The 18676-nt window shown below is 43.9% G+C and overlaps 1 protein-coding gene across 1 annotated transcript; it reads left to right on the forward strand.

The window, feature by feature from the left end:
* The first annotated feature begins 1668 nt into the window (after window positions 1-1668).
* CCDC65 (coiled-coil domain containing 65) lies at window positions 1669-17235 on the forward strand. The gene is made up of 8 exons (XM_056860056.1): window positions 1669-1797; window positions 2903-3070; window positions 4593-4762; window positions 8911-9049; window positions 12488-12685; window positions 14066-14284; window positions 15413-15565; window positions 16921-17235. The coding sequence occupies exons 1-8, from the start codon at window positions 1669-1671 to the stop codon at window positions 17233-17235; spliced, it is 1491 nt and encodes a 496-aa protein (XP_056716034.1).
* The last annotated feature ends 1441 nt before the right edge of the window (window positions 17236-18676 follow it).

The raw sequence follows: 18676 nt of genomic DNA on the forward strand, positions 1-18676 counted from the left end.
ATTGCAGGATAAGAGACTTGCTGGAAAGATTTTAGTACCGTTTCCTAGGAGAAAGCCGAGTACGATCGTGTGAGTGAGAGAGGAGGCTCTGCCCATCTTTAAGGCGCTGCTATGCTAGCATTTCAAAATGTACAGAAAGATTATGTGGTTGGTATTTCCATAATAAGGGATCTGTATTTTTTTCAGAAGACACGGAGAAGTTTTGTAATAAAGACGAGACAATGTTTCCCGAACTTCTGATAGACAGGCTTTCATTCCAAATTTAAAATTTAAGCCTGTTTGACTCCTATACCTGAAAAGGATGGGAAAGTGGGCTAAGATTAAAATGGCCCACCCAGAGGATCCTATGACAGTTTAATGACAGGTAGAAATTAGCCTTTTGAAGACATGAAAATGCCGTGATGAGGAAAGCTTCCCCTGTGGACTTCTGCCCAATGCATAGCTGTTAAAACACCGAACCTCTGAATCCCCTCAAAAAGACTGCCAGGTTAGGCTGTCAAAGTCTCATCACATATGTCCCTTTGCAAAGCCACAGAGCTCTTGTAGCATAGTGGGAAAGCTATCAAGGCTTGCACATGAGACACAGAATGAGAGAGAGGGCTGATCCAAATTTGTGGCCTGAGGAAGAAGGTTAGAAGCCTAGCAACAGTGAGATTGCAATAAAATCTAAAGGCGAGGGAAGAAAAAGGTAGGAAAAGGAGAACCAGTGGATTTAATTGGGGAGACTGAAGCTTAAATTTTGCCTCAGTTTTAAAGCTCAATCTGCCAGCTATTTTCTCACAGCCTAACCTACATTGCAGTGTTCCTGCGAGGATGGAAGGTACTTCTGGTCTTCATACTGGTGGGAACACTTCCTCCAATATGTCCCCCTGAGCTCTTTATGTTCCAGCACACAAAATTTGCTAGTGGTCCCTGGCCTGAAGTTGGTCTGACTGTCCTGGGCCAGGGCCTTCTCAGCCATGGACCCTGCCTGGCGCAATGCTCTGCCTGAACAGACCACAGCTCTGGGGAACCATAGTCAGTTCTGCAGAGTATGTAAGATGGAGCTGTTCCACCAGGCCTATTGATGAGGACAGCATTATCCGTACCATCACTATGGATTGGTTTCCTTTACTGTTTCCCATGCCACCAGCTTACTGGATCCCATCTCTCCCGCCACCCTGGTTTTTATCATTGCTGGCTCCTACCACCAAAAGCTTTCCTGCTTTTACCATCCAACACTGGGAGAGCTGATCTTTTAAATATGGTAACATCTGCGCCATTAGAGGACCTAAAGTTTATTAGATGATCTGTTGGGTTTTTAGATTTATATTATTATATCATTTAAGGATGGAATGTTTTTAAACCACTGTATTTTACATTTGTTGTTAGCCACCCTGAACCCTCTGTGGCAGGGGGTGGGTGGGATATAAATCAAAAGAATTAAAAATAAATAAAATTTATATCTCCCTGAGTTTCTAGGAAGAGGAGGAAGAGGGGGCTAAATAAAAAAATTATAGTGCTTAATTAATGGGATAAGGGATTTGTATTTGTGGCACATATTGGTATGTGATATTTGATGCTGATATTTGGCAGTCAACTCTTCTGTGTAGCTTAGGCTGAACATGTCTTTGGAATAGGACTCAGGTTTTGTCGTATCACTCCTCCTGCCCTCTGCTAGGTGCAACCATGCCAAAGAAGGCACGCAAACGAGTTCTGCTGACCGAAGAAGAGCGAGTGCTCATGATGCAGCAGAAGGCCCTGGCTGAAGAGGAGCTCAATAAAAAAAAGGAGGACATGCTGGCACAATTCCTAAAGGTACCATTGGTTTGCTTGGACTTAAGAAGCACTATGTCTCAAGGCAGGGATGCTTGAAGATAAATGGGCTAGGAGTGGAGAGGAGTGGAGGCATTGTGCTACAAGAAGCATGGTTTGGTGATTTTAAAATATGGGAAAGAAATAATATAAATACATATATGGATTTGTTCAGAATTAAGAACCAGCCAGCTTTTTCACTTCATCTTGCTGGCTCTCTTCCTTACTACATCCCCTGTTCCACATCACTTTTGTATGTGCAAGTCCAGTGATCCTATCATAACTTTTATTTGTTGGTCAAAAGGAACCCCCCTTCCTTTTTCACCCACAGAAAAGCTAGTTGAATTCAACCTGTTGACACAGGGGCTTATTTAAATAAAATTGCTTTAAAATGCGGGGGAATAGGGTAAATTGTAGAGAAGAGGTAGGGAACTTTTTTACTGCCAAGGGCCATTTGGATATTTATAACATCATTTGTGGGCTAGACAAAATTATCAACTTAAAAATTAGCCTGCTATATTTGGTCAAACATTTAGCCAAGAGACATGACCGGAGACAGCTCCGAGTGTCTGCCACTCTGCCATGTACAGCAACTCGCTTTTGAGCTCTGCTTACAGTAAAAATGACCACAGAATTGAAAGGCTCCAGTGGCAGAATACCTTAAGCTTAAATCATCACCGAAAAGTGGTCATATACAGTTTCCACAAATACTTCTGAAGATGTCCCACAAGTTCCCCAGATAGTTTGTTGTTGTGACCTGGCCCATCCCAGTGTCCCATCTAAAAACATTCTCACCTGGCTCTAACAAGGGATAACATTTGTTGTTTCCGGGCAGCAAATAGCTACAGGCCAGACACGCTGGGCACCTCAGAACCAATAGACTGTACATTGCTGGCGGAGCAAGCCATCATCTGCAGTGCCCTAATTCTGCTTTGCTGTAATTGTTTTGTGCATACATGTTCTTTAATTAATGGATCAACTCTTTGGTCCTCAGAATTGATAGCTCAGTCACTCTTCCTGTTCTTTGGGCTGCTGTCTGATCCCCTTTCTTGCAATGCCTAGCCTGAGTGTATGGGTTTCCAGTGTAATTATTTGGGCTGCAATGCAGGACAAGCTGGCTAAGGAGGAGCGTAACAGCATTCTGAACATGAACAAGATCACCCTACAGTGGCGCACAGTGCTCCGTGAAGTCAAGGCCAGAGAACTTCGCAAGGACATTGAGATACTGAGCCAGACCTTTGAGCGAGTAGTAGACTGCAAGGACAGTGTCATTAAGGTGAGCCCAGGCCTCCAAAGGGGACCATGAAACAATGGATGGTTCTCTCAGAGCTCTGACAGAGGTGAACATTGTTTCTCCATAAAGCACAAATTGTTGACTCAAAAAACCTCAATCCGCCTCAAGGCCAAAGGAAGAAATCAGTGTATTTTTCCTTTAAAATGCTAATAATAAATCAGAAGCCTAGTTTCAAGCAGAAAAAACAGGTTGAAGGGCAAGAACTATCTCCCTCCCCTTCATGGCCGAGAGGCAAATATTTTATGGAAATGAGACCTTTCATGTTCCCCTCATCTGTCTGAGACAGCAGAAGACTGGAAAGGGAGTTTTATGCCGTTTCTAAGGCTTATTGCTGCCCTGTGATATTGTGACAAAAAAGGTTAATGAACAAATAACATGACACAATTGCATAACTGTTAGCAGTCTCAGTGCTGGCAGCTGAAGTTGCAAATACCAGCAACTTTAAGACCCTGAGTCTGGGTGGTGTCAGAGCTGATCCACACAAGAAAAATTTTGGAAGCAGAAGAAATGGGAGGGCTGGAAGTCTGACCAAAGTGGACTAGAACAAGGATGTAAGGCAGGCAGACAGATAGCAAAACTGGCATCCAGTAGTGCAGGGAGTTCAGGGAGCCAAGAGATGCCTAGAAAAATGTGGCACTTTCAGTGGAAAGACTAACATCTGCCTGTCACCCTGGTAAAGACTGAGCTGACTTTGAATCAGTTATCACCAAGAGAACAGAACAGAAACGAATGGGTTGCTGGGGATGGGATGGAACCACACTAGAACTTGGAAGAAAACTGTTTTCCCACTCTGACAGTCTTCTGACACTCTCCATCTTTTGTGTAGCTTACTACAATGGGCAGTAATAAGATCCAGGCTTTCTGTTTGAATCCTGGCTTACTCTGAAGAGCATACACTTTGGTTTGACCCCTTTTCATGATATTGGCTTTATATCGCTTAAATTTTACTTGTTAGTTTAATTGTAGAAATACAATATATAGCTGGGTTATATATGCTCATATAATAACTTTATCACTGGGGGAACACCTCCTCTATACAGCATAACCCAGCACAGATTGTGCACACACATCTTCGTACTGGTGCTATTGAAATTGTGCAAGAGAGATGCACATTTCAGTCCTCAATTTCAATCCTCCACCATGTGCATTAAGATCAATCAGGTTGACTATCCCTAATTGAGATGCAGGTTAATGGGTGCATTTCCTTCTGTGTGTTGGTGCACAATTGCTAGCATCTTTAGTTTTTATACAAAAAAATGAGATTGTCTTAGAAAGTCCAGCAGTTTTGGAAACTATACTTGTGATGATGCAGCAGAAAAGAGATTTTAGATTTTGAGCAGAATAACTCCTGAGATCCTCAGTGTCATAAAGGCTCAGTGTCAGCCTTCATGGCTGAAGAAAAAAAAGGCCCAAATGGGAGAGCAGTTGCTAACAAAGCAATTATTCTTTGTTATAGACTGCCATTACTTTTCCTGCCATGGCTTTTCTCTTTCCATCCCTCCAGTCCCTTGCCAAGGACCTTGCCGAAGCAGAGGCGCAATATGCACATGCTTTGCGGAGCCACTTGCACAGCGTAGATCAACTGTTGCAGCTACAGCGTTGCCGCCTAGGCTATCTAGAGGAGGATTACCACACTGAGCTACAGGCACTGCAGAAGGAGTTTGACACAGAGAGGTAGGAGGGAAGAAGGGCAGTATGCTGGGGTGGAAAGGACTATGGGCAGCAGGGCTCTAGCCCCCCGGGATTTCCCGCAGAGGCAATGCCCCCCAGGCTGCCTGATAGCACCATAAAGGTACTCAGGCTGTCAGGTTCCCATGTTCAGTCACTCGTGTTTGTCTTTGTAGCAACTTGTTCCTAGAAGGTACAGGACTAGTTTTGTTTTTGTGAAGATAAGAGGGGGAAGGGACCTTCAGTGATAATACTGCCTGTGAAGAAACAATCAGGAAAGAGAAAGAGCATAGAAGGAGGAAGGGAAAGTTCAATTCATCTAGCAATCAGGAGACCTCAGTGGTTGGACTGAAGAATGTATTTCCTATAGCCTGCAACACAAACTCTGACGTAAGTACAGCTAGATTCAAGTCCGGTCGTACCTTAGAGATCAACAAGATTTCTGGGGGAAAAGCATTTGAGAGTCAAAGCTAGTTTTGTTAGTACCGGTATCTGACAAAGGAAGCATCTACTCTCAAAATCTTACACTCCAAAAATCTTGTTGGTCTCTAAGGTGCTACTGGACTCGAATCTAGCTGATCTACTGCAGGCCAGCACTGCTACCCTCTGAAACAATCTGATGTTAAGTAATGGATCAAGAGAATTATGATTTGCCTTCACAGATGGGATACTAATACTTGCATCATTACTGTGTCCTGGTGGCTCTACCTTAGAGAAATAAAGGGTCCTATCTCCATTTTATTTTTAGCTATTAGTGTAGGGGAGTGTTACCAGGAACCCCCTCCTGCCTAGATGTGTGCTATCTGTCCTGACTCCATCCTGGCTATACTTGCCTTGGCAGCAGAGCCAGATCTTGGGGGTGGGGGGCAGGGGAGGCAAGCGCTCCAGGCGCAAGGAGGTAGGGGCATGGAGGAGCGCTGCTGCCGCACTGCAACATGGGTGCAGCTGCCTGCCCACAGTGCAGCTGGTACACATGCCGCCACCCAGCATGTAGCTGTCTGCCCTTCATCATGCTTGCCATGCCTACAGCAGCTGCGCGTGACGCTAGGGGGCAGGCGAGCAGGTGGCGGTGTCCCAGCAACCACCTCTCTAGCCAACAGCATCTACACACGTATGCATGCATGGCCCACCCTCTCCCTCCCTCCTGCCCTGAGTATTCTTTCCTTCAGCTCTGTGCCTACTTGGCACGCTTGTTAGGAGCTCGCAGTGCTTTGCTTTGGAGAAGGTGAAGTCAAGGCTCTCCTCAGGCTATGCTAGTGAGTGTCCAAAACCTTGGGCAGAAGACTGATTCATTGATGGCACATCTTCATGCCTACCCATTGCAACAGGGGCTTGCAAAGCCAGGCACCCACCTTGCTCTATCAAGGTAATTGCAACTGCAAGTCTTCCTGAGTGCAAAATCTAATTACTATCAAGCAGCCCCCCTTCTGGATGCACACCTTAACATGGTGAGGGGGTTTGTGTGTGTCAGGGAAGCTGAGAGCAATACCGTAAGGGGTCTAGACTCTATCAAGAGACTAAACTCCTAGCAGAGTCACTCACGACGGAATGGTCACAGCTGAGACACCAGACGAAGATGCATCCACTCCCTTAAAGGATCAATGGCCACATCCTCAGAAGAGAACAGGCAGTTCCAATGGGGATGGGGGCAGAGGAATCCCTGAAGGTTAGCTACTGGGCAGCAGCAGTAGTGGAAGGTGATACTGGCGGAGGATCTTTTGTAGACAACGGCAGGGCCACTACGGCTAACTCTGGTTAGTACTGCGCAGAAGAAGGCACTGGTAAACCACTTCTGACCAACCTTTACCTTGAAAACCCTATGATGAGACAATCCAAAGAAGAGACAGTCATGATAGGAAAGGTTGAGGGCAGCAGGAAAAGAGGAAGACCCAACAAGAGATGGATCGACTCAATAAAGGAAGCCACAGCCTTCAATTTGCAAGGTCTGAGCAAGGCTGTCAAACATAGGACATTTTGGAGGACTTTCATTCATAGGGTTGCCATGAGTCAGAAGCGACTTGACGGCACTTAACACACACACACATCAAGCAGCCAGGTGACCTGATTACCTTTTGCTGACTTTCCCTGAATGTCTCCTAGCCTACCAGCCTGCTCCAGGCATGGGGGAAGCCTCCACCCTACTAGCCCTTTTGTCCACCCTGTGTGGATGCAATCTCCTTTTGTCACTTTTCTGGGAAGCCCCTCCCCGCTTAACTCAGTCACAGCCAGAAAATCCACAGATTCTCATTCTGGACCCACCCTGAATTCCTGGACCTTATTTCTTTGAATGTCTTTTGTGCTGGCTCCTATAATTATTGCTGCTCTGCCAGCTAAAACTATGCAGTCTCATCCTCTCCACTTGCACAGAGGCTGCCAACTCCACTTTTCCTTCTCTGGAACTTTGGGACATTTTAAAGCCCCTACTCTCAACCTGTGGATCACTGAAACAGACAACATACTGGAAGTTAAGGTGATTTTGGTATCCTGGGACTTGCAGCTTTAGAGAAAAGAAATGGAGGAGATGGGAACATTTCTGTTTTTAGCCACATGTGTTTGGGGATATGTGTGGCAGAGGCCTGTGGCTCAAATGCTGAAAGTTAATTTAATTTTGATTTCCTGGGATTTGCAGCTTTAGAGAAAAAGAAATGGAAGAGAAAGGAATATTTATCTCTTTAGCCATTTTCTTTTTTGTCTCTGTACATCTGTACATGGGGGAAATTAAAGCTGGTTCCCCAAATAAGGAATGTGAGGTGATATTTGCTGTCCTAGGCCCTACTTCAACCAAACCAATGCTCCCATATTTTCAGGTCAGAGTATCTGAGAAAACCATGAGTCTTTTGTGAGCTGCTCACTCTTGTTAAGATATGGTTATATTTATTGAGATTAATAACAATTTGTTCTTACACAGTTAAGCACAATTTTTTCCTTTTTTGTGGCCTCTCATACTTAGTACCCTTTGTGTTTTCTTATAAAGGTGTCTCTCCTCTTTTTCGCTCTTTTTCCTTTTGGTTCAGAATATCTGAGAAGCCACTATTTACTGTAGATTCTCAGATGTATTTGGAGATTCATATTGACTATCCAGTATGTGAGTGGTGTAGTTGTTAGAGTGTTGGTCTAAGATTGGGAAGTCCAGAGTTCAAATCCCCAGTGCACAGAATGCTGGCAGCGTAATCAGGAAACCAGTCTGAGGTCAGGCACCATGCTGTTCAAGTCCAATTCCTAGGCATCAGTACCAGAGGGGCAATCCAAATCTAAGGTCAGGTTCAGTTCCGAGCTCAGGGTAACAGAAGTCCAGAGAATCACAGAAGCACACGGCCAGTACAAGGGGTTGTGATTGAATTGCCCCCAAACTGGGCCCATCTCGCTGCCTGCTTAAATAGGCCCTTATCTTGTAAAGGTAGCAGACCAGCTGTTGCTTACTAAGATGTTTCGACATTCCAAGCCTGGTGGAGCATATCAGCCTAATTATTGCTGACGGCTAGTGGTCCACGCTGGCTAAGTAATCTTATCAGGTCTTGTATTGCCACTCTGAGCCTTCAATGCCTCTGTTCCAGAGGCTTTGGTGACCCTTCCAGTGATGCTGGCTGTGCTTGGAGCTCAGACAGTTGAATCCTGAGCCAGAAAGCTGTGAATATGGTGAGGTCTCTTCTGCTTGTGGCTGCTCTTCTGCCTGCTGCTCCTGTGTTCTCACACTGCTTTCTGCCTGTCTCTTCATCATCTGAGGACCTCTCAGCAGGCCGACCCATGACACCCACTTAGCCACAAAGCACGCCGTGTGACCTTGGGACAGTCACACACTCTCAGCCTAACCTACCTCAACGGATAGTTGTGAGGAATAGAGATAGGGGGAGGAAGTACATACATGAATGAAATTTTACCCAAATAGTCTCAGTGAAGAAATTCATGACATCTTTCTTCTCTTCTTTGACTGAGATTCAGACTATTACGAGTAAATAAATAAATAAATATTTAAAAACACATGATTAATTGTTGATGGCATGAGTTTTTTAGATAGAAATAATTTCAATTTAAATAATTCAATATAGAGTACTAAGTATGGACCAGGTTCAGCCCCATGTCCATCCTAGGAAATTGAGACATCTACAATCCCTGATGGGCAAGTGGATGCATTTGAAGGTTTCTATTTCTGTCAGGAAGAAGATTATAGAATATCATGAACAGGAGATCCGTTACCTCCAGGACGTGCTGCTGGCCATGGAACAAAACTTTGGGGAGAGTGAATATGAAGCCAAGCTTGACTTCCAGAGCACAAGGGATGATGTCAAGAACAAGGTAAGGGGATGAGATGTTCAAATAAACAGTATTTCTCTAGAAAGGCAAGGATTCTAAATACACTGTTTCATATACTTGATTATCAGGCATCTCCACCCACTATAACTCCAGATGTATGCAGCCTCTTGTCTGCTAGCGCTAACCCTATAACCTCTGCTTGGGTAGTTTTCCTTCAGAGATTTGTAACCATAGATAGGGGTGGGCCACATCCTAATCAGTATGCTCAATATATACAGAGGTTTTTCTGTCAATTCTTACACATGTGGCTATAATTGGTGGATGGGCTGTTGCCCAGCTCCTCTTAAGGCAGAACTAGACTGTACAAGAAATATGGAGCTGCTTCCATTCTGTGTGCTGGAACAACATGGGCCACGATTCCCCAGTGCTGTGTGTCAGCCCATCTCTAGCCTGCATAATTGTTGGTCAGGGAGGCCAGTGACATGCTTTACATTATACTACATGTGACCAGAAATGGACAGAAAGGCAGCTCCTCTGTGTTTTGTATAATGTCTTGTTCTGTCGCGGTTCGGGCCGTTAAGTGCCTACACTCTTAGAAAGGACCCCTTCCTGAGAAGGGATATGTTATCTTATTCAGCGAGACACCACTACAAGCTTTGCAAATATATAGACCCAAAATCTCCTAAGCTGTGCTTTAGGATCCTGCAGGAATAAATACCAATGGTTTAAATTGTGTGCTTGAGAAACACACTGAATTCGAACCCACGTCTGGATTCGAACCCTTCGCTCTGTCCCTTCGTGGTCGACAATTGTCGCGGTTCGGGCCGTTAAGTGCCTACACTCTTAGAAAGGACCCCTTCCTGAGAAGGGATATGTTATCTTATTCAGCAAGACACCACTCGACCGGAATCAACGGTTCCTAGAAACTTGTTATTGCTCCTAGGACATCTCTTGAACACGCCAATAAATTTATTATAATGGACAAGAGTAGAAGTATATTAAAAACACATTTATTTACATTATACAATATATGCTTTTTGGTTGCAAAGCCTTAAAATATCATATAAGGATAGACATCATTAGTCTTAAACATGTTTATGTAGCAAGTAATCATTCACATTCTCTATGCCTCCATAAAGGAGTATTTTAGTCAGAATATACTCATAAAGTATCCTTAGTGCAATGCACCTTCATTCAGAATATAAGGTTACAGAAATCCTGTCAAAATATGGTTAATTCTTTGGAGAAAGATTTGGTTAGAAGCATCCTAACTTAAATCATTCAAAACATCATAACATTTCTGTACAGAAGACACACTATACCTTGCTGTGTCATCTGTGTCATCTGGAGTCCTTTAAGAGTCTAAGCTCTATGAGAACATATGAAGTTATCCCAGAGCATCTGTATTTGCTAAGTCTTGAATCCTTTAAAGACTTCTATTAATATTCTTAACTGATCATCATTAAGATCAGGCATTGTGTATGTACATGTTATGCATGCTCTTTCTAGTTTTAGACAGCAATGCTGAATGTATAAATACTATGTGTTAGCTTAAAGCTGTTTACAGTCTCTTTGACTGTGCCAATCTGTGTATGTGCTGTACAATGTATCAGCATTGTGCATATCTCACAGAGTACAGAGAGTCTCCTTTCCCTTCAGGAATATCTCTGGTCTCTTGCTCTGAGTAGGTTCAGAAGTCCCTCTGTTAAGTAGAGGACGTTCTGACACAATCTCAGAGGTCTAGCTATTAGCCCTGTGTTCAGGATGCTTCTTAGCATTGGTAAGCCAAATAGGTTTAGTTTGTAAGAATCCATAAATCTGATGGACTCTCAGTGTTCCAATACATGGAAAGATCACTGCACTTAGATTCCTATTCAAAGAATAGGAATTCTAAGGGTCTCTATCCTCTTCTAGGAATAGAGCAGTCTCACAAGAAGACTGTAAGTAAGATATGTTGAAATATCCAGATCTTGATACTTCAAGATACCTTTGAGAACTACTGTCCACGCAAGGACCAGAGTTTCAATGTTTTACATCTCAAGCCTTTTGAGATGGAGAAGTGCTACATCAGACAGCTGCAGTCTGCCAGTCATAGCACTCTAAAGTGCTAGCTGTTCTGCAGCTGTATTTATGCTGTTTCTAGACTCATTAAGAGTGAAGAAAGCTGCTTTATCCCCTCCTTCTTATCCTTCCAGAGGGGTGCCTTTATTCTCTCTTATCAGATGGCAGGAACAGTATTGAACTGGCTTAGTGGGCAACTGCTCATGTCCTCTGATATCTTATTGTCCAAATGTGGACTTCCTTCCCTTTCACTCCTCTGTGCTTAAAAGTATAAACACTCATTTCTGAGTTACATGATCACGTTACATATTTAATTTCTATACCATCCTCTTCGTTAGGACTATACGCATTAAATGAGTCTACTTAGAAATCTGTAGCACAACATTTAACTATATAACTCATGAAACACAATTATTGTTTACATTTGTCAATTTGTAACATCTTTTAGTAACTGACAGCCTTGGGCAGATTACAGAAGAGCAAGTAAGCCTGTTACTCTTATCTTTGAGAGAACGTTAATGCCTTTAAGCTATAATAAGCACAATTTCAGCTATTAATGCACTCTTAGTACATTAAGATATCTTAAGACCTTGAAAAGGACAAGTATTCTGCCTTTGGTATTCTTTGAGATTCTGACATCTGGCAGCTGAGTCAGAAAGGTGACTTTTGCACACTTTATGGACAGATAAGTGAAGGTACCCTGCGCTGCCCCTTCAAGGACAAAGCCAGAGTAACTTTAGTAGTTAGCTTTGATAGAGCTAACCTTGAGAGTAGTCTGTCAGCCTGACACAGAGCTAGCCTGTCAGCATGACACAGACTTTCATTATACATTACACAAACCTCTGTAATGGCTCAGTTTGCATGATGTGTTTAAGCTCTATATGGAATTAATTCTGCACATGTTCACATGATTATATTAGGGCCTGGCACAGTTCAACTGTAAGTCCCCAAGTACTCCACTATGAGAGGTGCCAGTTTCTGGAATCTGTGCCTGGGCAAGTCACCCCTGTGTTTCTCTAGCTACAAGGCTTTTTCTAACTGAAGACCTCCAAACATGCTAAAACCTCCAATTCAATGAAGCAATGCTCCCTGTAAGATTTGAGTCCCGTAGAACCTTAGAGACCAATAAGATTTTCAGGTATGAGCTTTTGAGAGTCAAAGCTCCGACTCTCAAAAGCTTGTACCCGGAAAATCTTGTTGGTCTCTAAGGTGCTACTGGACTCAACTCTAACTGTTCTACTGCAGACCAACGCAGCTACCCTCTGAAACTATTCTCCCTTTAAGAAAACTGAAGTTTGCTTTGGAAGGACACTCCTAGCCAAGCTCGTTGAGACCAAAAGGAACCAGTTGGTTGGATAACCCCAGAGCAGGTAGGGAAGAAGAGTGGTGAAGTATTGACACTTGTTTGTTTTCCCCCAGAACTTGGAAGAGAAGCATTACCTGCGCATGCAGTTAGAGGGGAAAGTGGAGGAGCTGTGGAAACGCTTCCAACAGGCCTTGCGCAACTACACTGAGGCAACAGAGGACCGTAAAATCGCTTTTGAAGTCCTTAAATTGAAAGATGAGAAGAGCACAAAGGAGATAGAGACGCAGATGAAGAAATTACAGAAGATGCAGGTGAGTGGTTCTTCTGAGGCTTATTGAGTCAGGGAAGGTATTAGATTGATGGGCAATCCCGGCACAGCTGTGTGCCTTCCTATAGATTATGGTCCTCCTGAGCAGTCCCTTTAGCAAAGCTGTGTTCTTCCAAAACCATAATCAGTCTTCTCAGGACTTCCAGTTCAGCTATATTTTTCCGCAATCCATCATCTAGCTACCTAGTCAGTGATCAGGTTCATACAGGTCTCCCATAGGCAACGACCTCCAGAACGTGAGTTAGTTGCCAGATTTACTGCTTGGCAGAGATCACATGAACCAGTGCCTCTGTGTGTGCAGGATAGCCACAGCCTCCCCAAGTCCTGTGATAGTAGCATCTTTTAAAAACCTGTATTATTTCATACATTTATTTTAAAACATCCTGTTCCTCTTTATTACTTTAAAAACGCCTGACACAGTTAATAAATGGTGGTGGTGGAAAGTGCCATCAGATCACAGCTGACTTATGGCAAACCCCCCCTTTAGGTTTTCAAGGCAAGAGACATTCAGAGGTGGTTTGCCATTGCCTGCCTCCACATGGGCTGAGAGTGTTCTGAGAGGTCTGTGGCTAGCCCAAGGTCACCCAGCAGGCTTCATGTGGAGGCGTGGGGAATCAAACCCGGTTCTCCAGATTAGAGTCTGCCCACTCTTAATCACTACACCACACTGGCTCCCAGTTACTAAATAATAATATCCAATATAAAAACCATAATAAAACCATGAATTTCAATGTGGTAGCACACCCCACCTAGAACAAAGGGATCACTATCTTGGGTTAATTGATCATTTACCAACAGCATTTCCATGTTGTTTGGATTGAGCTTCTTTTTATTAGCTCTCATCTAGCCCCCTTTACTGGCTCCAAAACCTGTTGAGAATGTTGTCTCTCTCACCTGATTCAGATGCGAATAGAACTAGATGTCATCCACATATTGGTTGCTGCCATTATGAGAACTGGAGTGGTTTTAAATAAACTCTTCATACTGATACAAGCTAGTCCTTCCTTATGGGTAGTGTGTAAATCCCAGCCAGGCCATAATCCCAGCAGTAGCCATGGAACTATCAGAGCTATCAGATATATGATTTAGTTTGGTGAAGTCAAATATACAGAATCAGAGAGTTAGAAGGGTTCAAAAAAACCCATCAGAAACTATCCTACCAGCAGTTGAGTCTGGGTAGATGGGATGGGTATGCAGTAGTAAATCGTTATGGGCCTATTCTGCACAAATCATTTCTTTAACCATTAAATCTGTACTTGCTTCTTGCGCAGGATCCAGATATCTTCTCTCAAAATACTAGTTTACTGTTGCAAGGACATTGTGTTTTCCTATAGCCTGAATGTGTCTTCTCTATTATTGCCAGGACCTCATCTTCTCTCTGAAGAACAAGATTGCAGCTCATGCGCGGGAGAGTGAGGAGCAAAACTGGCAGATCCATGATGAGAAAGAGGTGGTGTTGAAGCAGCTGCAGAAGCTCAAGAGTGAGATGAACCGAGCAAGAGCCAAGGCCCGCAGCAATCTAGCAAAGCTCACCATGGAGAGTTGTGCTACTCTCAAAGTGCTGCAGCATGTGGTGGAGAAGGTGAAGTTTGGTGGATCCTTCCAGGTGGCCATGGTTCAAAATCTCTTCCCCTCACGGATTCAGAAAAGGAACTAATGTAGGAAAACTGATGATGGATAAAGAGATCATGTGTAAATCTAGCCTCTAGACGTCACTAGATCTCTGGGAGTCCGAGGTATTCCTCAAAATGGAATTTGGATACTAGTGGTGAAGTATGTGTTTGGAAATCGAACTGGAGTCAGGCTCCTGATTTCCAAGGCAGGGAAGCACCAGGAACCGAAGGTTTTGACTGCCAGTTCTTGCTTCCTGAAGAGTGTACCTGTATGATACCATGTATACCACCATATGTGAAAACTGTGCAAGTGTTTATTATTATACTTCCACACACCTGATATGTGTGTGGAAGTCATTGGGCAGGACAGCTGCACAATTGTAACAAAAGAGACAGTTTGCACCATTTTCATACGTGACAAGTTATACCAAGTTATACATGGTATTATCTTAGGACAGGAAAATTATGCCTGATACAGCTTTAAAAGGTGGGCACTCTCTTCCTGGAGATATAGAGCCTCTTCTACCATTATGTCGGAAACTCAAAATCCCAGACAACTATATAGACCCCATGGGATGTTGTTTTTTTAAATCCAAACTGGCTTTGTGTGGTTTAGAGCCTGGCTTTTAAATGGCTGTTGGAGACTAAAAGCTTATCGACATTACAAACCTTTTGGGAGTGTGTACTAATTTGATTGTCATCGCTGAAGAATCCTGGGAACTGTAAGGGGTCCAAGAATGCTCTAAGAGCTCCCTAGTCTCCCTGAAGTATTCCCAGAATTATTAAGTTATTAAGACTTTGTACCAGTGCAGTCCTGGAAAGCATGATCCTATGCCAGGACTATAAGGGGAAGAAGTGTCTGATTGCTAGGGTTGCCAGATCCCTCTTCACCACCAACAGGAGGTTTTTGGGGCGGAGCCTGAGGAGGGTGGGGTTTGGGGAGAGACTTCAATGCCATAGAGTCCAATTGCCAAAGCGGCCATTTTCTCCAGATGAACTGATCTGTATCTGCTGGACATCAGTTGTAATAGCAGGAGATCTCCAGCTACTACCTGGAGGTTGGCAACCCTACTGATTGCTGTTTCATGTCTTGATAGGCTGAGCTGATCCTACGCCTGGCTGAGATGTGCCGCAAATTGGAGTCTGAAGAGGAAAAGGTGCTGCCATTTTATGCCTGTTCCCTAGGCTGGGAGGAACAGAAGACTGTAGACAAGGTGGCCCTGGAGAAACCAACTGAACCACTAGCTCAGGTGAGGCTTGAGGGTGTACATTTGTGGGCATCACAGACAATGGTCATTTATGCATGGGCGTTTTACCTGAGGTTTGTTGCTGGCTGGACCCACAGATTCCAGTTGGGAATCTCTGCACCAGTAGTCTCCAAACTCAAATCAAGTCCCGCCCCTTTAAATGCTGCTTAGTAATTGGCTCACTTCGCAGTGCTCACTGTGAGAGAAGATTCCCCCCCCAAAAAAATGCATAAAAAAGCATATTAAGAACAAAAAACAAAAAATTGAGCAATTTGAAAGGGGGGAAGGAGAAATCCAAGCTTCGGTTTTAAAAAGCCTTTCTTTTGCTCAGAAAGAGCTCTGAGAAAGCAGGATGTATTTGAATCTCCCCCTGTTTACACGCTGCTTTGTGATTGGCTGAGAGACAGCCAGATTCTGTTTCTCCTGCTTCTACAAGTTGATTTCAGCCAGGCTGAGCTCAGGGGAAGGGGAAGAGTCGGGTTAACAGGAATGGGGAGACGTGGACATTGCGAGGGCTGGCAGCGAGGTCATTTCTAATGGATGGAAAACTCATGCATAATTCCAAGGAACCACCCAGTCAAGACGGGGCAAACATGAGTCCAAGTACCCATGCATAAATGACCAAAGAGGATATTGCTGGTGTGGTTTATTGTCTGGATCAATCCTTCTGGAATGTGTTTTATATTGTGACTCCAGGGCTTTGTTAGAAGACAAATAGAGCTTCTTGCTGTTTTCTTGCAAAAGAAACAGTAGGGATAATGGGATTAGCGTGGCTGAAACTTGCCCCACCTTTGCCGCTAGCTCTTTCACAGAGTGTATTTACTTGTTCCTCTGTCTAGACAGACACCCCCCCACACACACACCACACTACTTTATACTGACTTAGACCACCGATCTACTGAGGCCAGTATTGTCTGCTCTGGCTGGCAGTGACTCTACAGGGTCTCAGGTAGAGGTCTTTCACATCACCTACTGCTTGATACTTTTAATTGGAAATGCTGGGAGTTGAACGATAGACCTTCTTCATGCGAAGCAGATGCTGTATCGAGCCATGGTTCCTCCCCTGACCCCTCCATTATAAAGTGTTGCTCTTCTTTGTGATCTTTCTCACTGAGCCATCGGAAATAATCTTTGTAACTTGCTTGGTGGCTATCTAGCCATTCAGAACAATCATCTTCTGATTTAGAATCTGCGCAGGAGCAGTATGTGTCACACACAGCAGTCACCAATTCTAAGCAGGCGCTATTTCTACCCTGGAAAATTACTGCCCAACATTCCTGCCATTTGTCCCCAAAATAAATTGGTGATATAATCCCTTCAACCACCCCAGACTACTATATTCTCCATGTCCTGTACAGATGATGGATGATTACGTGGGACTGGAACGCTTCTGGCAAAGGTACAATAAGGTGAGGCTGGAGCATCTCTCGCTGGAACGGACAAAAGCAGCACTGGCTCAATACAACCAAAAGCTGCGACATTTGCTCAAGCAATACCTGGATGGCATCTCTGTGAATGATGAGGTTCTGAGCCAGATCAACCCACTAATGATCATCAACCAGCATAATATTGTCCCTGTTCTGCCTCACACGGTGCCCATCAGTGAAGCCCGGGTCAAGCAACCCATCTACAACATAGTGGAAGCAGCACATGAAGTCAAGCGTATCCTCTGAGCCACTCCCTTGGGATTTTCATTCCCCTACCCCAATAACAGACTCCTACGGAAGTGGAAAAGCCAAGCAGCCCATGTTTTTGGATCTCTTGCAGAGAGCTATTCCCACAGCAAGTGGCTATTAAAGAGTCAAACATAGCTGAGTGATGTATCCCAGAGTTTTCCCTTCCTGGGCTGGCAGGCCCACAGAGTAAAAGGGCATATGAGGAAATCCATGGGAGAATTGCACAGCTTATGGTGGGCCTAAACTCATCCTTCAACAACTGTGTGTAAATTTTGTTTTTACTTTCTTGTGAAATGGCTGCTGCAGAATAACGGGGGCTAGAAACTTACTCAGGCACTGACCTATTTCTATGTATGCATGCTGTTCCTTCCTCTCCATCCTCCATTTTTATTTAATAGAATCATAGAGTTGGAAGGGATCACCAGGGTCATCTAGTCCAACCCCCTGCACAATGCAGGGAACCCACAACCACCTCCCTCTAAGAGCTCAGAAGGGTATAGTGGTCAGGCCCAAGAGGGTGGGATGGCCCTGCTGTACTGGGCCCAAAACAATGTTGTTGGCAGTCCAACCTGTCACTATGACACTATGAGCTACTATGCATAGCAGCGGCACTTGACTGTTAATTAGCTTTTATCAATTTAAATGCCAGTTTTAATGCCAATCAATTTTAATGCCACTTTAATGTCACAGCTCTCTCACACACACATACATGCACAGAGGGAGCTGTAGTTTATAAGGGTGCTGAGAGGTTTTTTAGTGATCCCTGGGCAGAATTACAGTTTCAAGGTTTTCTGGGAAGGTCAAATGATTGTTAAAACAGTAATCACAAAATTGTAGTATAACCCACAGACTATATGAACACAGGGGACATGGGGATGTTTTCATAATCCTCAGGGCCTACTTGCACTCCAGACCTGAAATATTTTAACAATCATTTGATCTTTCTGGAGAACCCTTGGTCATCCCATCTGCTAGTATGAATAGCGAGCACATGAGGTTCAGTGGAGGCTCAGTGTAAGTAAATGTAAAGTGATATGGACATATGCATTGCTAGGATCTGAACTGGTGGTGATTTGACCAGAAAAAAGGATGTTCAGTGTGTGGTAGACAGTTCCACGGAAATGCCAACTGTGTGGCAGCAGTTTTTTTAAATGATCAGTATCTTAATGACCTTGTATACCTCTATGGCACAGCCACATTTGAAATACACATCTGGTTACCCCATCTCAAAAAGCGAATTGCAGAGCTGGGAAAAGTACAGAAAATAATAACCAAAACTATCATAGGGTCAAAATGATCACGGGCTTCTGAGTTCAGAATAAAGCTGACAAAGAAATGACAAGGTTTGTAAAATTATGCATGGCATGGAGAAAACTGATAGAACTTTTGGACTTCTAGTGAAGTTGACTGGCAACAGATTCAGAAAAGAAAAAGCATT

This window comes from Euleptes europaea, chromosome 1, assembly GCF_029931775.1.
Source record: "Euleptes europaea isolate rEulEur1 chromosome 1, rEulEur1.hap1, whole genome shotgun sequence".
NCBI classification, from domain to species: domain Eukaryota; kingdom Metazoa; phylum Chordata; class Lepidosauria; order Squamata; family Sphaerodactylidae; genus Euleptes; species Euleptes europaea.